Source organism: Phyllosticta citriasiana (assembly GCF_038021145.1).
Source record: "Phyllosticta citriasiana strain CBS 120426 chromosome Unknown IWZ02scaffold_12, whole genome shotgun sequence".
Classification (NCBI taxonomy): domain Eukaryota; kingdom Fungi; phylum Ascomycota; class Dothideomycetes; order Botryosphaeriales; family Phyllostictaceae; genus Phyllosticta; species Phyllosticta citriasiana.
In genome coordinates, this window is record NW_027117289.1 from 717046 (window position 1) to 738671 (window position 21626).

At 55.7% G+C, this 21626-nt stretch overlaps 5 protein-coding genes across 5 annotated transcripts; 4 read left to right on the forward strand and 1 right to left on the reverse strand.

Moving 5' to 3' along the window:
• The first annotated feature begins 985 nt into the window (after positions 1 to 985).
• Positions 986 to 5211, forward strand: IWZ02DRAFT_459324 (uncharacterized protein). Its single transcript, XM_066768076.1, has 7 exons — positions 986 to 2141; positions 2197 to 2342; positions 2394 to 2482; positions 2530 to 3333; positions 3382 to 3658; positions 3708 to 3837; positions 3886 to 5211. The coding sequence occupies exons 1-7, from the start codon at positions 1240 to 1242 to the stop codon at positions 4826 to 4828; spliced, it is 3291 nt and encodes a 1096-aa protein (XP_066620043.1). The 5' UTR covers positions 986 to 1239; the 3' UTR covers positions 4829 to 5211.
• A 1059-nt stretch (positions 5212 to 6270) lies between these two features.
• Positions 6271 to 7704, reverse strand: IWZ02DRAFT_507132 (uncharacterized protein; the record flags this gene model as incomplete). The annotated part of the gene is made up of 3 exons (XM_066770416.1): positions 6271 to 7023; positions 7077 to 7384; positions 7430 to 7704. 3 exons carry the CDS (start codon positions 7702 to 7704, stop codon positions 6680 to 6682), a joined length of 927 nt encoding a protein of 308 aa, XP_066620044.1. The 3' UTR covers positions 6271 to 6679.
• Positions 7705 to 10363: 2659 nt separating this feature from the next.
• Positions 10364 to 11736, forward strand: IWZ02DRAFT_367788 (putative glucan 1,3-beta-glucosidase; the record flags this gene model as incomplete). Its single annotated transcript, XM_066764369.1, has 4 exons — positions 10364 to 10557; positions 10670 to 11086; positions 11140 to 11626; positions 11689 to 11736. Coding segments are annotated over 4 exons (1146 nt in total), but the record flags the coding sequence as incomplete, so codon positions are not given.
• A 654-nt stretch (positions 11737 to 12390) lies between these two features.
• On the forward strand, positions 12391 to 14225 carry IWZ02DRAFT_59287 (uncharacterized protein). The gene is made up of 4 exons (XM_066770937.1): positions 12391 to 12733; positions 12792 to 12819; positions 12878 to 13391; positions 13439 to 14225. Exons 1-4 carry the CDS (start codon positions 12525 to 12527, stop codon positions 14092 to 14094), a joined length of 1407 nt encoding a protein of 468 aa, XP_066620046.1. The 5' UTR covers positions 12391 to 12524; the 3' UTR covers positions 14095 to 14225.
• A 1659-nt stretch (positions 14226 to 15884) lies between these two features.
• IWZ02DRAFT_493087 (uncharacterized protein) lies at positions 15885 to 20621 on the forward strand (the record flags this gene model as incomplete). The annotated part of the gene is made up of 4 exons (XM_066769900.1): positions 15885 to 16127; positions 16221 to 16318; positions 16409 to 18427; positions 18482 to 20621. The coding sequence occupies 4 exons, from the start codon at positions 15885 to 15887 to the stop codon at positions 20619 to 20621; spliced, it is 4500 nt and encodes a 1499-aa protein (XP_066620047.1).
• Between the last annotated feature and the right edge of the window lie 1005 nt (positions 20622 to 21626).

Sequence of the window (21626 nt, forward strand, 5' to 3'; positions counted from 1 at the left end):
CTCGGCGAGCTCTTTGGATCAGAACCTGAGCCATGTGCCCTGAAGAGCACGCGGGGGTGCGAATTGGACCCAAGAGATCTGTTAAAGTGCTATGCGCATCTGCGGTGCAGTGTGGTAAGCTTGCTCGGGACGGATTGGTGCGCGACATCATGCGCTTGTCCATCCCGGCAAGGCTGAGCGGAGTAAGAATCTGCTAGAGGAAAGCGGTTGGGCCGGTCCTGGGGATGAAGCGCCAGCGGCAATCCTGCCCGTCCTCATGGAGTATTACCGTATCCGGTGCGCAACCCTAATTTTGATGGGTGGACGGGGGCCAACGCACGAAAGGAAAATTGAGCCAGAAGCCCGATTTCCGAAAAAGACTGGTAACGTGACGAGAAGCGCCAATAGAATGATTCCACAAGACGGGAAAAAACATGCTGGATTTGTGGAGAGCTGACATGTACCAACTCACCGGCCTTGAGCCAAGCGGCCATGGCCCCAAGTATCGGGGCGGTGCAACAGGAAAAAAAAAAAAAGATAGTTGAACTACAGGTTCACTGCTGGCATCTGCACGTCAGACTCTCCACTGACTTGGCCGAGCAACAAAAAGCTGCAAAGTATTGAGTGGCGCATCATAAACATAGAGCATGGACTGGCTGTGGAGGTGTGGCACGACGTGGATGACGAAGGCCGAGAAGGGAGCACGCGTGTGCTGCCGTACATTGGCATTCGACCGCGAGCTTTTGAATCATCAAGTACAAGCCGGCAGAAGGAGTGAGTCGCGCGGCGGAGAAGCTGAGTGTCACGCTGGAGAGACGTTGGGTTGCGGCAGGCGAGGAGCTGTCGAAGACGGCAAAGCCGAGGCATGCGAGGTGGCCAGTGGCGGGCATGGCAGCAGAGTCTTATGATCCGGATTGAGAATGTCGAAGACCTTGAGATGGTGGATGGCAAAGAGAGTGCAGCTGTCTCGACGGACACAGCAGCTGAAGGACAGCAGGTGGACAAAGTTCGGTTGAGCGGCCACGACTTTGGCGTTCGCACTTCCGGTCCCCGCAGTCGAATCGCATGGGATCCGATCCATGCTGGTGAGCTGTCTGTCCTACGTGCAACAACACCCAAACATCTCCTCGACCCAATGCCCCAGCGCTGCGCCATGCTCCGTTAACCACGCCCGCCTGACGATGCCGGCTGTCGCGAATCCGATTGCTGCACCGCTGCCACCTTATCTCTGTCTCGCCGCCTTAAGGTAGCCGTGTCACCATGGACCAACAATCTTCCGAACGTCCGGGCCCTTCTGAGGGCGTCCCTCTGGTACCCGTGGGCGTGGACGAGGCTGAGATGATGGCCTTGCCTTCGGATCCGGTCAGGAACATTGCTGCCGACCAAGACGCCGTGAAGCCTCCTCTCGATACTGCCGAGCAACAAGTCATTGAGGCCATTGAACAGGAAGCCCACCCTCCAGCACCCAATGATGGCGCCACCTTGCCAGCGAGGCCTGCTCTACGCCGTGACAAGTCTGCCCCAGCTCCCCAGCGTTTGCCGCCTCCCGCGCCGCCGGCACCACCCTACGAGCCAGGTCACCAGCCGACAGACTCGCTGTCGCTGTTGCAGCTCAAAAAGCTCGTCACTGATATGCCCAAGGTCGAGCCGACACCCTATGCCTTCGAGTACGATGATGCATCCTCTTTTGCCCAGGAGATTGAGGAATGGTTTTCATACAGCTTGGAGGAGCAGGCCATGTTGCTCAAGTCGCTATCCTCGTTTGTCGAGGAATGGGTCGCTCTTCGCGATGGCACGCTTTCAAACCTGGCGGCATACGAGCAGGGTGAGATGGACTGGTGCAAAGCCGAACCGGTGTCTAGAGAACAACTTGTGCGGAAACTGGTGGGAACTCTCTCTTCCTCGGACAGAGACGCCCACCTGCGGAGCCTTGAGGCCTTGGTCTACGTTGCTCTAGGCTGCTGGCATGAAACGGCAGGCCTATCGAATCTGCAGGACGAAGAAGAATCTTCTCCGCCAGCTAATGATGCCGAGCAATCCTTCAACTATATCAAGTCAGAGGTGCAAATTGACTGGATTCGCAATGGCGTTGAGATAATACATGAGTGCCGTGGTATACAACCTATTTTCGACATTGCTCGTTCTGCCGTTGTGCGCGAGTTGTGAGTTGTCTGTTCTGCCCTCTCTCGTGGCCCAGATTTACTAATTTGGTTAAAGCACCATGGATGTTGTCGAGCAAGAAATCACTCCACACGACGAGAGAGAAGCCGATCGCCGCGAGCTGTGGTGTTCTTTAACACTGCTGTACCTGCTCCATGAAGTGGCGCGAATGGACGGCCACAACTCCCTCAAGCAGGAGCTATGTGAGTATGACTGAGGAAATGACGGGAATCATTGATTGACTTGCCGCACAGCTGAGATACAGCCCGACTTGGCTGTCTTCCTCATCGAGGTCATTACAACCCTGCGATGGGATGATTCTATCGGGCCTCCACAGCACAAGGTGAGCAAAGCAAATTCTTGGCATGTAGTGATTACTAACAAATACAGGTGCTTCTCTTAACTTGGAAGTCCATCTTGATCAACTTTGGCGGGCTCCAAGAGCTCGAGGAGCTGAAACGATCCTTTCAAGATCCCCTGGAAGAAACTGCCGACAATCGGGGTCAACCAATAATTACGGCCTCTCCACTGGATTACCATCTCTTTAGGCAGGAAATCAGTTCCAAGTACCCGGCCTACAACCCTCCGCCCCCTCTCTTCCCTTTGGAGCCCGAAAACAACTCAATCCTTCCTCCTTTGAAGAATCACCAAAGCAAGGCTTCGGAAGCAGGTTCTTCCGGACCAGGCGTTGGTAATATCAATGGCACTTCTATTCTCCATCAACCAGTTCACATTGCGACTCCTGCTCCATCTCCGCCGCCTTCGCCCGCCGGGCCAGGAGGCAAAGGCGGCAAAAAGCAAAACTATCAGACTAATCAGCTTTTCCCCTTTCTCTATCCTCCACTTGACGAGTCGAGCAACAATCTTGGCGGCAAGGGCTCTACCGACCTTCAAGACATGCTTGTCGGACGAAAGTGGCAAGGAAGCGACATCCCGACGTCTATTTCCGAAGCCGCCGAACTTTTTGCCAACAGGATGAGGGCGACACGTGCGATGAAGCAGCTGTGGGAAGAGCGCGATCTTTTTATGAAATACGAGCGCGGTTGGGTTGGTCCAGAAGATGGCGACATTGAGCCTTTGGAGCTGGACAAGAAGTTGAATGCCATCAAATTCGAAGATGACAAAGCGCCTGAAGAAAGTAATGAACACCAAGATTTGGTGGCGAAGAAGCTGGATCGCATCGACAAGTTCTACGTTGGTGTACCTTTCCCACTCGAGACTTGGCTTTCTAACATGGGATAGTCGGCCGTGCTTCCACACCTTCAATCATTGGTCATTGTCCTTCTTCGGACCTTTTTGTCCCACCTTGCAACCCTGGCCCTCCAGAGCAACAGTCCAACAGCTGTTGGCATGGAGGTCGGCCAAAACGGCGGGCCAGGAGACGGAAGCCCTGGAATCATGATTCCTGACTTGTCTCGAATCCCCCTTGAGGACTTGGATAGGATGAGGACAGAGGAGATTCAAGACAAGGCTGCTTCTGGCATCCTCATACTTTTGCTAAAGTGGTTCAAAGTATCTCGTAAGCCTTCACGACGCCTTGTTTAGAACAGAGGTAATGACTCTTGCAGACATTTTGAAGATGGAATATCTCACGCAGTTGCTTGTCGACTCAAACTACATCCCACTGACGCTCAAGCTACTACAGCTGCAAGAGATTGAGAAAGCCATCAATTACAAATGTGACAGAGAAGATCTTAAGTAAGCAAGGCTCCTTATGAAAGCCCTCCTGTCACTAATCAGGGCCAGTTTCTTCTACTTCTGTCGCACGCATTCCCGAGAAGGCTTGAAAGATGCAGAGGCACATGCTGGAGCAGAATCAGACGAACAACACGACCCCGATGAGGCTGTCCCGCCTCCAATCCGTCGTCAACCATCTGCCGACAGCCTCCTGGATTCCATAACAGAAGACCCATCGATTGCAACCGGAGAGCCTGGGCCATCGATCGCGACCGACGGCAACGGCAACCATCTCCCAGAAGTTGACGAGCTCGGCATCCCGGTGACCAACCTGCCAACGGAGCCGATAACGTCCTTCTCATGGCGCAACTTCTTCAGCAACATCAATCTGCTGCGGATCATGCAAAAAATTTGCAAGAACAAGGCACACCGCAACCTCATGCTGGTACAGTACAAGTCGAGCCAATACCTGCGCAAAAGCCTCAAGATCCCACAACCTCAACTGCGCCTCTACACGCTCAAGCTGTTCAAAAACCAGGTGCCATACTGCGGGCGCAAGTGGAGACAAGCAAACATGCGCGTCATCACAGCCGTGTACCTGCACTGCCGGCCCGAGCTGCGCGACGACTGGCTCGCGGGCTCCGACGTCGACGCCGACGTCGACGAGAGCGTGCCGCTCGAGCAGGCCCTGCGCGCCCTCACCCACTGGTTCAACCTCAAGCGCTACCCGGAGCTCCTGGGCGCCGAGCCCGGCGTGCTCGCCCGCGAGCAGGACTTTTTCCGCCGCGAGCTCGAGCGCCTCGGTTGGGCCGAGATGCAGGCGCAGGCGCAGGCGCAGGCGGCCGCCGCCGCACAGGCTGCAGCTGAGGAGGCCGCCATGATGGGCGATGCGGGCGCTGAGTGGGAGGCGCAGGGCCTGGTTGCTGGTCCTGGTGGTCATGGTGGTGGTGTTGGTGGCCCCATGGGCGAGGGGCCACCGCAGCCGCCGCCGTGGCCGCACCCTGGATATTGATGTTGGAATGGCTGAGCTGAGCTGAGCTGAGCTAGTTGAGCTATTTTTTGAGTTCGTTTTGTCGTCTGCTTCGTTCTTGTAGTGCAGGTCTAGGTAGGCACCTAGGCACGGTAATTTGGGGCGGGCGAAATGGGCGTCACGTCACGCATTTCCCCTTACCTTAGCGGAAAGGATCGGAACCTTTTACTGTATCCACATCACGCGTGTCGGTCCGTCAGTCGTTCGGATGGATGGTCGAGATCGAGGCTGCAGTACTAAGATAGGTAGCTCAGTTGCCGTGCAGGTCCCTATGTATGTAGCGCCTTCAAGCAGTAGCAAGCAGCTCAGCCTGCTGCACCGCGCGCGCGATAATGCGAACTGCCAACCAAGAAACCCTTCTGCATCTGATATACACTACATCTACATGCTGTAAGAAGAACACGCCCAGCTCTTGGAACATTCAGTATGGATGTCGATGTCGCTGTCCATGTGCCGCTTTTACGGCCTCGGTGGCCACACCTTCACGCTGCCGTCATTCATACATACATACATACATACATACCATCTACCCACCCATCTTTCTATTCATCTCATACTCACCACAGGCGGCAACACCAACATCCAATGCTCAAAAGGCTCTGCTGATGCCACCCGAGTAACTCATTTAGGCAGTGGTGTAATCAAATGACAGAGTTGGCATGGCATAGTGGTGTATCAGTTACGACAAGATGGAATGTGTAAACGAAAAGGACGGAATGACGTTGGACTGCGTTTTGAAGCTTGTTTGCTTGGAACCAGTGATACGGTCCGAAATACGGCGGCGTTGTATGCTGGTTTACCTCGGATTTACTTGCATATTTTACATCATCTCATCTGATCCTTCCTTTGACTTACTTACCCGCTTACTGACATGTATTAGGTGGGTATATAGACACAGTCCAGGAGCGAGCAGGAGGCGGCGCAGCCCTGACGCATCCGCTCCGCCCCGCCCCGCCCCGCTCTGAAGGAAAGCATGTGAACACGACCGTTACCTGTTGTCTGCGTTTGCGTGGCAGGGCAGGGCATCGTGGGCAGGCCGTGCGCGGTAGATAGGGGAAGACTTCGAGACGGGGTAACGAGTTTCGCGTGGACAGTGGGAGCGTCGCGATGAACTGACGGACAGCATTGGATCGGATTCCATTCGGGTTGGAGCATGGATGCATACGCAGAGGGAAAAGAAAAGAAGAGGACGCACAAAAGGTTGAATTGAAGCTTGAAATTCGCCCACGAGAGGTGGGATGTGACGGGGTTCAATGGGGCAAACAGGTATCCGCCGGACTGACTGACTGACTACTGGGGGTTTGAATCAATCGCAGACGCAAAGGAAAAAAAAGAAAAAAGAAAAAAAAAAGGAAGAGTTCCCCTCATGGTGTTCATGCAATGAAAGTAGTGTCCCGCCCGCCGCCGCCTCCCGTCAAAACACCCAAACGCTTGGGAGAGAAAGCAAAAAAAAAAAAAGGGAGAAGTTGGACTCGTAAGGCCGAGTTGGGCAACTCCGTATTACCACATCATCCATAGTGGGTAGCTCTGACCCCAGCCAGCGTCATCATCAATCGCCCTGTCTTCCCCCATGTCTGAGCCGTGTTTTGATGAAGGGGGGAAATCTGGGGACGTGAAAAAACGGCGTTTGGCCGATCGCACTGTCAAGATGGGCCGGTGAAGAAGACGAAAAACTGAATCAAGCAAGCTGACAAACCAGTCGTGAATCGTTCATGACATCGTCCTAGCGTCGAAGGCTGCTTAGGCAGACACCAAATCAACAGCTGTGCATGCTGCTGCTGGTTGTGTCCTGCTGTAGTGGCGTTCATTCCTAAAGCTCGGGATGCTTGGCGCTCAACTGTCGCCATTCTGATCCGCCTTCTCGCCTTGGTTTTGATACTCTTCGGGCACTATGCCGGCGTTTTGGCAAGCCTTCTTCCAAATCTCAACCTCGTTCCACGCGCGCTGGCATTCGGCCTTGAACTTGTCGCAGCTTGCGCTAAGCTCAGTGATTGCCTGCTCAGTCAGGAGTTTCTCCAAAGTCCACTTCTCAATGTTTTGAGACTCATTCTCCTTAAGCTGAGTGATGAATTGCACGGCGCGCGCGAGGATGGATCCCTTGTTCTTCTCGCAGCCAGGGACAATCTTGGCCAATTCGTTGATGCCTTCGTTGATGGTCTCCCGGCGTCGGCGTTCAACTGTTGCCATCAGAAATTTTCACTCAGACTACGAGGTCATACTTCAGACATACCTTCCTTGTGATTGTCCCTGCGAATCTTGTGCCACTCCTCGGAACCAACCTGAGGCTTCGGTACATGAGGGATATCAGTTGGGGAAGTATTCGACTTGTTCAAGCCATGTATAGCAGCGTGCATGTTGGGATCTCCCATGAATGAATTGGCAAGAGCCCGGTCACTGTCTCCGTCCGTCGGTTGGCTCTGGAAAGAAAGCTCAGTTGCTTGAGGGACCGTCATTGAAAAGTGATGCGACAAGGCTGCGACTGCCGTGTCTGTTGCAGACGAAGTGGGTCCGCCGCCATTCTGGTGCAGGGTGTGGTCGCTTGTGTGTTGCGCCAGCTGGCTGAAGTCGATTTCTGGATTGGACCGATGCATTTCGTCGTCGCCAGCTCCGGCACCATGGTGTGCGTCCAAAAAGGAATTGTTCGATTGATCGGTTAATCCCGAGGGGCCAGAGTTGTTTGCTGATCCAGGTGATACGCGCTGGTAACTTGAGTTGCGAGACGAGTCGCCGGGTGCAGGTCGCGTGTTGGAAGGACCTTGGTCATGCGAGCTGCGCTTGCGCTTGTTGTTGTGGATAGATGTCGAGTCGCTGACGTCGGCCTTGGGATCCGAGTCTGTGTAGCTCGCGACGTCCGCCATTTGTCCGCCTGTTTTTTCCCTTGTGAAGCGCTGGCTCTGAACAGAGTTACTAGGCCGATTACCTGCTTGCGCTTCTGACAGCACAAATGGTCGCGATGTTCCGAGGCGGGTACCGCGAATCAAGGACCAATGGCAGGTTTAAGACGACGGCGAAGTGGGACAAGCACAATATGCAGGCGGCCGCGAGTTGCTCAGACAGCTGTGGGCAAGTGTAGTCTCCAGCTGGCCGGTAGGCGGGGCAGTACGACAGCTGGTCGCGGAGGCAAACTTGTAGCGGAGAGTTGCGCTGTGGCGAGCCAGAGGGAGTGTTTGCAAGAAGAGTTCCCCGCAAGGCTCCGCAGGAGAGAGGGCAATGGTGGACGAAGGTAGAGAGCACTGTTAATGCCCTAGTGGATATGCATCGTTAGCACGTGTCCTACCGCAAGTGTCCAGTGCGACCATAATGCGGACAAGCAGTTTCCTGGCTGTGAGACCAAGCTGTCAATCTCCTGCTGAGCGGTTGCGCCGGAGACCCTGCTGCCCGTTCGCACAGCAGGCCCGTCGTGACGCTGGGCACGGCGGAGGCCGTGTAGGCGACGAGGACCAGGGACGCGACGGAACCATGTGGAATGCGCGGTAGCAGGTGCGAGACCGAGGGACAGTGTCGCGGTGGCGTGGGCGACTTGCACAGTGATCGGTGACGGTCGTGTCAAGAGCGCCGTGGTGGCAGGTGTTGGGCGACGGAGGTAGAGGTGAAATGATGGAGATGATGACTTACTTATGCTCGTCGGCGAGGACGAGAAACGTGACCTGAGGTGGTCCCGACTCGACTTGGACTTGACGCCGTCAACGGTAACGCGACGGACGCGAGAAAAAGGGTGCGGTCGAGGATGCGAGTGAAGGGAGAGCAGCAAGTGGATAACGGCGAAAAACCGAGGGGGACAAGGGGTGGTTATGGCGCAGATATGGGGTTGTTAATGTTGATGGAGGGAAGAGTCGATGGTGATCAGGTGAGTGCTAATCACATGGCATGGCACCTGGATATGGATGGCCATGAGCGGCACTCGATGGGTTAAGAAGGCCACGCAGGGCAGCCGGGTTATCTCAGCACCCGGCCCGGCTGAACATCGGAGCCTCGCCCCGACCTCGCTTGAGTTCCTCAGGCACCTCAGGTCCGGGTCCCCGACTCTCGACTCTCGACTCTGGACTCTCGACTCTCGACGGGACTCCCCTTGACCTCGTCCACCACCATTTTTTGCTCTCCGTCTCCCTTCATCGCCCCGGCGCGACCGATCGACCGACCGACATGGGCATACAAGATTACTGCTTTCACCTGCACCTCTGAATGCACCATCAGGTCTCGTGGTCTGCTCCAATCGAGACCTAGTTTCAGCCGAGGTGTTCACGTGCGCTGTGTGCGCGCCTTGATTGTCGCCTTCGCAGCTCACCACTGGTCCACTCCATCAGCCACCCCCAGCCCTTTTTGGCTGCATCAACATGCACTCCAGATGTGGCCCCACTCGGATCAACTTTTCCCCACCATCGTCTTTCCTCAACACCATGTCTGAGTCTTGCTTTTTTCCTGGTGTGCTGCATGACTCGTGTCTGCATGACGCTGCCAAATTCTCGTCTTCCCACTGCCTCCCAAGACATTGCCAAACACTTGTGTTTTCGCCTTGGGATGCTGCACATGTTTCTTTCGACTTCATCTTCTGTTCTTTTTGATCTCTGCGAATAGAACTTGCCCACCATGGACTCTAGTCCTTCTCCTGGAGCCATGCCTCCAATATTAACGACCGAGCAAATTGCTTTTTCTGTGTCCGCGCCCCTTGACAATTTTGTTTTCCCCAGACCAAGACCTGGCTGAATGCCATCTGGTATTGCATCCAGCGCCGGTAATCCTGCCAGATCGGAACACTCGTTGCCTTGCTTGACGGTAGCCAATATTCAGAGACGAAAAAATAAGACTACACTAATCGCACCGCGTTGACGCATTACGTCGTGCGTCTTTCTGGACTGAAGAAGTCGTGCCTAATTAACACAAGGCTTCCCTTGTCACACCTTTTGTTTCTTTTCCGTTAGTTTTTGAGTCAAAAGAGCAGATAAAATGTTTCATTGTAGCTCATTTTGGCTACAAGTGACGTCGACTCGCCCAACTCGGCCATCATCAGATCCTCTAGAAGCATCCAACTTGTTGCCAAGATGCCCGGCATCGCCATTGACACAAGATCGAAGATTATGCTCGCGGACCTTCCAGCGAAAGGGCCTATCGGTGCGAGAATGATTTCGAGAAGGAGCGGCCAACGGAGCCATGCGAGTCAAAATCCAGAACGCAGAGCTCACCCAGGTTCCATACTGCGAGGTCATCAGGTAGTTGAGTCCGGGACAATTCCCATTGATAATTCTTAAATCGCCGTGGCATTGCGCCGGCTTTGGCTGTGCGTGAGGTCAGTGTCACGGGCAGTTTAAGACAACGACCTAACAAAATCCCCTCCGCACCCAACTCAAAACAGGCCTTCAACTCCTGCACTCCGTCGCTCGTTTGCTCACTGCCACAATCCTTTTGAAGATGGCGCGTTCGTTCATTGTCCACGTTCTTTTGGTGCTTCTTCTTCCACTTCTAGCCAACGCTTGCCCAGCTTTTGTTGGTGATTACCACAAAGCGAATGGCAACACCTTCTTGCGCGGTGTCAACATTGGCGGATGGCTCGTCGTTGAGCCCTACCTGACTCCTGAGCTTTTCAAAAACTCCCCGGCAGTTGACCAGTGGACCTTTGACCAGCAGCCCGGTTCTGCCGAAGTCATCAAGAACCACTGGGATACGTTCTTCAACGAATCCGATGTCGAGAAGCTTCACTCGTACGGAATCAACGCGTAAGTGCTACGAGTACTCCCCATCAGTTGCCTGTTTTAGATCACGATCTGCTGTACAGTGTTGCGTGTTCCATGACTTTTCAATGCACGGCAGTCCACTAAACTCACGTAGGCTGCGCATTGGAATTGGCTACTGGGCCTACGACAACTCCGACACGCCCTACCACCAAGGCGCCGATAGCTACCTCGAAAAGGCCATTAGCTGGGCCCGCAAGGTCGGAATGGCAGTCATCATCGATCTACACGGCGCACCTGGCAGACAGAACGCGGCTGCAGGCTCGGGTCGGATTGCGGCAGTGGAATGGCAGGCCGATGGCCAGAACAATCTTGAGCGCACAACGGAGATTTTGAGGGTGATGGCACAAAAGTACGGATCTGCTGAATACGCAGATACCGTTGTCGCCATCGAGCTGCTCAACGAGCCCTCCAATGGCCTCCCAAACACACTCACGACTTCAAAGAAATGGACCAAATCGACTTTCGATGCTGTTCGCGAAGCTTCCCAAAACAAGAACCTGCGGATCGTCATGTATATTTCACAATTTCCTCAAAGATAATCGTCCTAGACTGACTTTAGAGCAGGCATGACCAGTGGGTGCAGCCTAAGAACTGGCTCGATGTCAATGCGGCGTTGAACAGTACCAACCCTGGGATATTCGCTCTTGATGTGCACCAGTACCAATTGTTCACAGACAAGGACCGCCACCTTGATCAGGACGGCCACATCAAAGAGGTCTGCCATTTTGCAGAGGAACAGCTGAAAGTTGCAAAGGACAACAACCTGCCAGTCTACGGCGGCGAATTCAGCGGCAACACCTTCATCTGCGTCAACCCTGATGGCACAACCTTCGCGGACCCCGCCGGCACCGGACAGCTTTGCCCTAGCGGCGGTTGCCAGTGCGAAGCCGACGGCGGTCTATCTATTGATGACTGGGAGGGCCCGATCATCCAACAAGTTCGCCGCTACGTCGAGGCGCAATTCGATGTCTTTGAAAAGTACACTGGAGGCTGGTTCTTTTGGAATTTCAAGGGCCCTGGCTCCTGGGGCTTCATTGGGGGCGTCGAAAAGGTGAGATGTCGATTTTGTCCACTAGTTTTTGCGTGTTGGAGAGATGCTGATATCATTCCTAGGGATTCATCCCCCAGCCTTTGACGGATAGGCGCTATCCAAACCAGTGCCCTTGAATTTTCGAGCAGTGCTCAACCTTGGATTCTTCACTTCTCTCGTGCGGATGTCATGCTCAGACATAGAAGGCACGCCAAATCCTTCGATTCGATAGAAGCCCAGTGGGGGTCTTGAAAGGCGCTGGGGGCTTTTGAATACTGGCTTTTAGCTTGGTTCTACTTTCAGCTTTCTCCCCGCTTGTTAGTGTTTAGCTTCAATGATGGACTGAGTTGGTAGGCACGGTGCTGTTTGAGACCTGGCGAAAGAGCTGTTCAAGCTGTGCATTTCCTTCCGTAGAGCTTTTGTCTGTGCCCGATTTACGCTGGAATGAGGCGTGATCCAGACGCCCGGCATTACTGCGGTTGGCCTGGCAGTGATTGGTCGCGTGCTCTAGATGATGCATCACCAGCTTGGGTCGCGAGAAGCCCGATCGAGGCACTTGTTTGGCAGGACTGCGCGAATGACGATGGGCTCAAGACCGCAAAGATCCAATGCTCCACCAAGAAGTACAACATTTCCTCGCGAAATGAATGAGTGATGGGAGTGTGGAAGAAAGGACGTCGTCCTTTATCTCAACATTCCCGATGACGAAAAAGCCTTGGCGCGCACGGGCCCTCGCTCCCGCGACGCGCCTTTGCTCCGGGCCTCTTCCTGTCATTGGAGCTTGCATTTGCCAACTCGACGTGCACTCACCACCCACGTCAACGTGTTCGTCTTGCTTCTTCGCAAGACTTTCCCTCTCCTCCCGCTCGTACAGCTCTGCATCACTCTTACCCTGCATTCCAATCATCCATCCCCCAACATGTCGGGAACCGTCAACCCGCCCAGCTCAGCTCCAAACGAGTCCAAGTCTGCTCGCAAGAAGAAGGCCAAGGCTGAGGCTGCTGCGGCTGCTGCTGCCGCCGCTGCTGCTCCTTCGAGCCCCACCAAGGATGCTGCTTCACCCGTCGAGGGCTCAGTCAATGGCGCAGATGTCGAGTCGGAGCACCCATACATCAAAGAGCTGCAAAAGTACGTGGGCGTTGCACGCGACCACCGGAACAAATCAATATGCTAACCTCTCGTCAAGGAAGCTCCGCAATGTCAACAAGAAGCTCGTTAGTATCATCATCCAAAACCAGCCTCGCGGCGGATGCTAACCTTGCCTTATCTCAGAACGCCATGGACAAGCTCAACGCTGTCGTGAAGGAAAACCCCAACGTCCCCCTTGATGACCTCGTCGCTCAAAAGAAGATCAACAACGATCAAAAGGCTCAGGCTTTGAAGAAGCCCCAGCTCGAGGCCGACCGCGACCTGTTCGAGGAGCAGCTGGCCCAGTGCAAGAAGATTCACGATGAATACCAACAGAAGATGGTCCGTCAAAGGGAGCAGCTGGAGGCAGCCCATGCCGAGAAGATCAAGGAAATTGAAAAGACGACCGAGGCTGCGGTAGAGGCCAAAGCCAAGGAGGCTACCAAGGAGCAGTTGCTTGTCTTCTCTCAATTCCTCCGGGCTGCTGCTGCCAGGCGTCAAGAGTGCGACGATGACTCGGAGCTGTCCAGGGCCTTTGAAGGTGCTCTGCTGCAAGTCTACGGCGGCACTCGTGAGGCTGTGGAAGCTGCTCTGAAGCTGATGGACGGCACCACGGAGCCTGTCGTTTCCACCGAGGGCATCCAGCTCGCTATCACTTGTGAGTAAACATCATTGTTCTCTAAGCAGCGAATCTGACCGTTCTAGACGCCGAGATTAAGGAATCATCGATCAAGGATATCGAGTTTGCCGACCAAAAAGCCTGGGCCGAAGACGTAGCTCAGTCGGAACCCATTCCGCCGGAGTCGAACGCAGCGGTCAGTGCGGCGACGGACCCCACTGTCGCTCACGCTGGCCTGACCGAGCTCGATGCCAGCGTTGCTGCCACCAACGGCGACTCTCACAACGAGTCCACCGCTCCTGCTGCCACCAGTGTCGAGGACAGCTCTGCCAACGCGGCCGGTGCTGAGCAGTGGGACAGCAAGGTGCCTGTCGCTGACGACCCTTTGACCGAGAGTTTTGAGATGGTTCCCCGCAACCCTAGCGAGACCGAGGCGATCCACCAACCGGCCCCGGCTGCCAGCACCCAGAGCTGGGCTGAGGACACTCCCGCCCTCTCCGCTACCGAGACCCCTGCTCCAGTCACCAGCGCTACGCCTGCGCCCAACGGCGAGGGCTTTCAGGAGGTTGCTCACTCTCGCGGTGGCCGTGGTCGTGGCGGCTTCCAGGGCGAGCGTGGCAGGGGCGGTTATCGCGGCCGTGGTCAGGGCCGTGGCCGTGGCGGCAATTTCCACCGTGGTGATCGTGGTCGCAACGGATTCCGCGGCGGACGCGGTCGTGAGCAGGCCCAGTCGTCTGCTTAAACGCATGCGGAACAGTCTCTCAGTGGGATGCAATGACTGCCGACAGCAAAATTGACGACGACAAAGCGAAGGTGGTCACTCAACGCTCGTTCTCCCCCATGGTTTTACACAGTGATTCTCTCGGGCATTTGAGCGATTTCACGCAAGGTGTTACGGATAGGTTCAAGAAAACAAAAGATGAGTCACGGTCTCAAAATTTGCATAGCATTTGGAGCCCTGGAATAGGTGCGAAAATGGGATCCCGGGATTGCTCGTCGGTTAATGGGATGGGGATGCCGTTGGCTTCACAGGTTGTCTCCTCGATCATTTCTCTTTGCTTTTGTCTCCTCCCCTCCCCACGACGGCGACGAGAGGGTGACGGATGACTTTTTGCTTTTTGATTCTAGGAGTCTACATGAGGAAGAACGAAGCTTGGGGATCCACCGTCATGATGAGTGTGAGGTTGTCTTATCGCGTTCCGGATCTTGCAGTGATCAAATTCGCCGAGCAGGAGGATCCGGACCTGGACTCGACCCGAGCAGGCCTGAGGTGCGTCCGGTCTACCCTGCACCCTTCCGGTCCCCACGGACCAGCACAAAGCTCAACACGTGGTGCTCCGCCCACTGGTAGGGCTGCGGCTGCGGCGTCAATCGGCGATTAACCCACGGCTGGTCCCGTACACACGCAGATCGCTCGTCGGCGGCTGCATCATGGCATCACGTCAAGCTCCAGGGTGACGCAGTGGCTTGTGTTTGACGTGCTCGAGCGGCGGCGTGCGGCCCCGCCAATGTGGTTTAGCACCGTGGGAAGGGATTGGGGTGTTGCGAACGCGCGAGGTTCCTGAGTTGCTGCACCGTCTGGGTCACTGGCTCGATGCGCGGCACCCTGCAGATCAACGAGTGAGCATTTCAAGTGCGCAATCATGTTCCTGCATCAGATCTCGTGTCAGTAGTAGCAGTAGGTGTAGCGTTGCGATGCGCCCCGCAATGATCCACCGTGTAGTCCTCTGATGAGTGTCGTGATGGAGCAATGCGCACTTTGAGATGAAGAAGAATGCAATGCAGCCTCACGGTCCAAATGCGGTCGGATGAGACGGTGAGGCTCATGAGTGGAAGGTAGGTAAACAATCGAAGCTCGCTCTGCACGTGATTGGTGAAATACCCATGAAGGCAGACCCGACGTCGAGTCGGGCGGGTCAAGGCCGAGTGGCCCAAAACGGTGTGGTCGCCTCCTTTGCACCGTCTGGAGAGAAGCCGCCAGCGGATTCGAGCAGAGAACAGAGAGCAATAGGAAGCCGTCTGGTCTGGTGAGCGGTGGCGTGAGCTGCGTACCATCGCCTCCTGCTCGGTAAACAGGCACGACAGGCCAGGGCAGGCCAGGGCAGGGTTCGCTCTAGCGGCTTTGGGCCAAGCACGCCCATCCATCCATCATCCATCTCCGCTCCTTGGACCGTGGGTACTTTTCGACTTTCATACCGCCTGCCCGCCCGCCATCACACTTCACTTCACTCGAGAGCGCGTCTTCTAGCCCTGCGACAGACTGCGCACCCGCCCTCACCACTCCCATGCGACGCTTCTAGTCGTGTGCTGCCCGAGCACTCTACTGCCGCCGTCGCTCGTTTCCCGCACACCCCTCGCCCGACCGACCTACCTACCTACCTACCTACCTACCTCACCACCCACGAGCGACCGCCCACCTCGCCGCCTTCACATCCACTCCTCAGTTCCCGTCGACCGCACAACCTCCGCCCGTGCGCGACTCCTACCACTGCGCAATTCCCCACGCCTTGCGACGGCTGAAACTACGTCAACATGGAGGACGTTCCGGTGTCGGACGCTCCTCAAGTCGCGGCCGCTGCCGCTCCCGACACCACTGCGAAACGCGTCGACCACAAGGTCGCATTGACACCGCCGACCAGCGAAGACATGGACAGAGGCAAGAGAGAAGTCTCGTCGTCGGATTTGTCCGAACTCGCATTCGACGATGAAGAGGACATTGGAGAGGTTGAGCCAGCCTACTACTGGGACGGTGGAAAGATTCCAGTCTTTCACCCGGTACGTCGTCGCCCATTTGTGCAGCGCCTGTGCGCGCAAGCTGCGACCGAGTCTTGCTTGTTGTTTGGCGCGTGCTGATTTGTTGGGTTGCAGACCATGGCCCAGTTCCGGAGCTTCAAAAAGTTCGTCGACAAGATTGACAAGTACGGCATGAAGTCGGGCATTGTCAAAGTCGTGCCTCCGGCAGAGTGGTAAGCTTCCTCGACCCTTGACAGTACCACACCGTGCTGCACCGAGCCTTTGGGCAGGACACAGAATGACCCTGACCACCATGGCGCCAGGCGAAATTCGTTACCTGATCTATCCGAGGCCGTCAAGAAGATCAAGGTCAAGAATCCAATCATGCAAGACTTCTCCGGCAGCCGCGGCCAGTATACTCAGCAGAACATCGAAAAGCAAAGATCCTACAACCTGCCTCAGTGGAAGGCCTTGACGGAAGAGTGGGACCACCAACCGCCTGCCAAGCGTGGAGAGCGTCGCGGCGATCAGACAGCCCCGGCTCGCACGCGGTCCACGCGTAACCGAGAAACTACCAACGCCGCGCCCGCTCCCAAACGAGCTCGAGGACGTCCTCGCAAGTCCGCAGCCAAGGAAGATGCATCGCGAGAAGAAACTCAAGAGCCTGAACAGGCGCCGGAAAACGGTTTGACGTCTCGAAGAAATAGCCAACAGTCGATCCCCCCAACGCCCGCCTCGCCGCCCGATGATAGCGTTGGCCCTGTCGACAAAAAGATTGCTGCCCTCAAAAAGGAAGCGCCGGAGGACTCGACACCAAAACCCCGTGGTCGCCAACCCAAGTCCATTTCGTCACGACGGAAAAACAATAGCCGAGCAGATGCCGACGATGTCGACGAAGAAGCTTTTGTTGGTTTCGACTATCACATGCAGGGATTGGACGAGTTTACTAAGGAGCGTTGCGCTGAGCTCGAGCAGTACTACTGGAAAACCGTCAATTTTGGCCAACCCATGTACGGCGCGGACATGCCCGGGTCCTTGTTTGATGAAGCTACTACCTCTTGGAACGTCGCCAAGCTCGAAAACCTGTTGGATGTGCTCGGCACCAAGGTTCCTGGTGTGAATACTGCCTACCTGTACCTAGGAATGTGGAAGGCAACGTTCGCATGGCACCTCGAGGATGTGGATCTTTACTCCATCAACTACATTCACTTTGGAGCTCCGAAGCAGTGGTACAGCATCTCCCAGGAGGACGCCCGCCGTTTCGAGAATGCCATGAAGAGGATCTGGCCCAATGATGCGAAAAATTGTAGCCAGTTTCTGCGTCACAAGACGTATTTGATTTCGCCACAGCGACTGGAAAGCGAGTTCAACATCAAGGTCAACAAGCTTATCCACTACGAGGGCGAGTTCGTTTTGACGTACCCGTACGGTTACCACTCTGGTTACAATATTGGCTATAACTGTGCCGAGTCGGTCAACTTTGCCACTGAGCAATGGCTCGAATACGGCAGGATCGCCAAGAAGTGTGACTGCGAGTCTGACAGCGTTTGGGTCGACGTGGCCGAGATTGAGCGCAAACTCCGCGGCGAACCAACCCCCGAGTACATCGAAGAGACCGATGAGGAGGACGAGGATGACGAGATGGAGATTGCGCATGACCTTCCGAGTCCTCCTGCGAGCGTTAAAGGGAAATCGGCCCCGAGAAAGAGGAAGAGGGACACAGGAGCCAAGGACGCTCAAGAAAAGGTCAAGCGGGTCAAGATTCGCATCAAGATTCCCAAGGCGGAGCCCTGTGTCTTGTGTCCAAACGACGTTGCGTACGACACGCTTCTCCCGACAGACAACGGCAAGCAGGCACACCGGCTGTGCGCGTTGTTTACACCCGAGACTTTCATTGTTGAAGAGGATGGCGTCGAGCGCGTGTGCAACGTCAGCAATATCGACAAGGCTCGGCTGGAGCTCAAGTGCAACTATTGTCGCTCCAAGCGCGGCTCCTGCTTCCAGTGTGCTTCAAAGAAATGCACGCGTGCATTCCACGCCACGTGCGCGGCTCCTGCGGGTGTCCAAATCGACGAGGGACCTGTGCCCACCTTTGACGAAGACGGCACCGAGTACTTTTGCGACGGCTTCGACCTGCGCTGTCGGTTCCATCGCGCCAAGCGTCCCAAGAATGCAGACGTCGACAATTTGGAAGAGAGCAAGCTCATCAAGGAGTATGCCAAGGATCTCAAGCCAAATCAGGTCCTGCAGGCGCAGTATCTTGTTGGAGAGGTCTTTGCGGGGCTTGTTGTGGAAAATCGGCCGAGCGAGCTCAGTGTGGTTGTCGACGTCCTGCCTGATTGGTGTGTATTGAGGAATCTGCCACCGTCAAACTGTTTTGCTAACGAGGTATGCAGTCGTGAACGCATCGAGCTTGAATGGAAGTACATTTTGGTCCTCGATCCCAAACACTCTCTCCGTCCCAAGCCGTCTGCCAACGCCAAACCACTACCGGAAGGTCTTCAGAGCAGCAACCCCGCTCTCAACTCCAAAAACCAAAAGGATGGTCCTCCAGAAGTGGACGATCCCTTTACCGATCAGAATTCGAGTCAGAAATGGGCCGAGTTCAACACGGCCAGCGCCGAGGAGGTCAAGAATCCGTTCCAGGTCAAGGTCGACTTGTCAAAGCCAAATCAGCTGTGGTACTATCTCGGGAAGACGTCGACAGAGGCCAGGGCGCAATTCACCGACGACCCAAAGAAACCTGTGCACAACACAAGGGGCAATTTCCTGGACACGGTCAAGGAGGCACAACGGGCGGCGGCTGCTGCAGAACGCAAGGCTTTGGCCGGAACCTATCCTTCTGCCAATGTCAATGCTCTCAACGGTGCAATGGCAGCTCAACGAAAGTCGTTGCAGCCGCAGTATACTCCAAGGACGAAACAATATACACCAAGAACGACGGAATATACACCAAGGACGACGGAATACACACCAAGGAATTCGGTGGATCTAAAAGTGCTACCCCGACCTCCGTACTCGACAGGATACAGTCCAGCAAGTCACGCACCGCCTGCTCCGGCTGCGCGACCATCATCTTCGCCCTTTGGCAATCCAAACGGCATGAATGGACCAGCTACCTTTACTCCTCTTCCTCCGTATCCATACACTCATTCTGCACATTCTCCCGAGGCGCGAAGGAACTCGACTGCAACGAGCTACTCGCAGTCATCCCAGCCGGGATATAAGTCAAGCGAACCTTTTGTTCCGGCGTATCATCAGCCGGCATCGCCGTCGCCCTACTCCACCAGTTCCGACGCACAAAACGGCCGCCGAGTGCCGTATCCGAACGTCCATCGTCCCTCATTTTCTCAGCAGCACAGCCCCGGATCGGTTAGCAGTGCGGGTGTTTACAAGACTGACTCGCCAGTCCTCACCGCGCAGCGACAGTCGTCGAGCAGCTCCGGTCAGGCAGACGTCGAGTATCTCCAATTCCTGCAGCGATTCCCCTACTTGCGCAACGCATATTTGCGGAGACCCAAAGTTTACGAATCTCCGTATCCTGGCACAAGCGGCTTTTCAGACGCCTACGACCCACGCAAGCTCAGAACGCAAGCGTCACAGCCCCAAAGCAATGTCTATTCGCAAACCTTGCAAAACTGGGGTCGCCCGAGCCTGCCTCAGCCAAACAATCTGTACAACAATTCTGGGCACGGACTGGGTGCTTACTCGAGCAACGGTGCGAATAGCACCGCTTCCGCTTCGCGCCCTGGTTTGACGTTCCAGAGTGCTCAAGATTTTCAGGCAGACGTGAACCGGGCGCATGTGCCACCAGCGAATGGGAGCTCCAAGTTTGAGCTCCTGATAAAGCAGCTCAGCCAGGCGAACGAGAATGCGGCGCGCAGATACGCAGCGCAGACGCAGTCACAGCAACACATTCAACCTCGCCCGCCGCAGCCAGGCATGTACTATGCGCAGCCGTATCAGCAACCGGCTCAAACACAGGGCCCGCCGCCTCAACCTCACATGCAACACTACCCGCCTCCGCAACCGCAACCGCAGCCCTTGCAGACTCATCACCCTCACCAGCCTCAGCCTCAGCCTCCATACAGGCAGCACCAAAGCAACGCCTCGCGACCAACGGGCTCAGACCTGCGCAGCCCACCGCCCAACATGTCACTAGGTGGCTACACCGGACCGAGCAACACCCGCGGCTACCGGCCGGGCTACGGCTACGACAGCGGGGCCTTTGGACCAGCAACGCAAACCAAGGTGCCAGAAGCCTTTAGCAGACCGCCCGCTCCAATGACGCCGGGCCGCAGCAGCGTCGGCGAGGCCGTCGCAGGCGGCGCCGTGCCGGGCCAGCTCACGCCGCAGCGCCCGGCCGTCAGCCCGCTCAGCGAGATTGGCGACGACGACGAGGACGACGCTCCTGCGCCCCGGCACCTGGCTGAGACTCCGGTGCGTGTGCCGCAGCCGCCACCGCCGCCGTCGGCCGTGGCTGGAGCTGATGGAGGTGGTAGTGGCAGTGGTAGGGAGACGTGGCGGTTCTCGTGAGCGGAGCGAGGGAGGAACGGCGGCTGTTTCTTTGAAAGTAAAAGGGGGTTTGAGCGCGAAAAGGAGCTCGAAAATTCGGTGGTGATGGTGGGAACTGGAGTTCATTTCTTGGGTCAGACGAATGAATCGGGGTTGGTTGGCACACTCTGTTCCTGGCTGGCGCGTCGGCATATGGGACGGATATACACACACAGACAGACACACACACACACACACAATATTTCTATGACTGGATGGATGGATGGATGGATGGATGGATGGATGAATGAATACCACTGGCGTGCCATGGACGTCTTTTCTTTCTTTTCTCTTTTCCCCTTCCCTTCATCCTCTTCTTCTCTTTTCTCCCTTTCCTCACTGTTGGAGAGGGAGAGGCGAATGATGCACGCTATCGACGTGGAAAATGGATAGGTACGGTACATACATGTGGGGATGCCGGCAGCAGCGACGGAGTTGAAGATGGCGCTGGTGGAGAGCCGGCTTGATGATGGATGCATTGGGTTGGGGTCTTGGTGCGTGGGTGGGTGTGCGTGGACGGTGGTGGTGAATGAATGCAATGCCTACCGGATGCGATGGAATGAAGTGGGAATGATGTGATGTACATGCCGCATGCAAGCAATGGAGATGGGGTTTTTCTGTTGTTTTTCCCTCTTTGAGTTGTGGGGTTTTTGGACCTGTTTGTTGGTAGAGAAGGGGGAGAGAGAAAGGAAGGTAGGGACCAGGAGTAGGAGTGGCTAAAGAAGAAAGGCGAAAGTATGTAAGGCGCCATCCACCTGGTTCGCCTGGTGGTGGTGGTGGTGACGGTGGTAAAGGTCGTGGTTCAGGGCGGCGATGCGAAGCCTCGCGTGACGCGTAATCGGCTTACTGCCCCCCAACCACGTTCGCAAGGCGCAGCGATCGGTGGTGGTGTTGGTGTTCAGCTGGCTCATCAGCCAGCCAGCCAGCCAGCCAGCCAGAGCGCTGTCTGTCTCAGCTCGACCGCGACCAATAAGATTCGACGTCGAG

What these genes read in the sequence shown, in the direction of transcription:
- IWZ02DRAFT_59287 (XM_066770937.1), top strand. Translation starts at nt 12,525, where the DNA reads ATGTCGGGAACCGTCAACCCGCCCAGCTCAGCTCCAAACGAGTCCAAG. An exon ending in GCAATGTCAACAAGAAGCTC is followed by an intron (nt 12,820 to 12,877) that starts GTTAGTATCATC and finishes GCCTTATCTCAG; the next exon opens with AACGCCATGGACAAGCTCAA. An exon ending in CATCCAGCTCGCTATCACTT is followed by an intron (nt 13,392 to 13,438) that starts GTGAGTAAACAT and finishes TGACCGTTCTAG; the next exon opens with ACGCCGAGATTAAGGAATCA.
- IWZ02DRAFT_459324 (XM_066768076.1), top strand. Translation starts at nt 1,240, where the DNA reads ATGGACCAACAATCTTCCGAACGTCCGGGCCCTTCTGAGGGCGTCCCT. An exon ending in CTCCCTCAAGCAGGAGCTAT is followed by an intron (nt 2,343 to 2,393) that starts GTGAGTATGACT and finishes CTTGCCGCACAG; the next exon opens with CTGAGATACAGCCCGACTTG. An exon ending in AAAGTGGTTCAAAGTATCTC is followed by an intron (nt 3,659 to 3,707) that starts GTAAGCCTTCAC and finishes TGACTCTTGCAG; the next exon opens with ACATTTTGAAGATGGAATAT.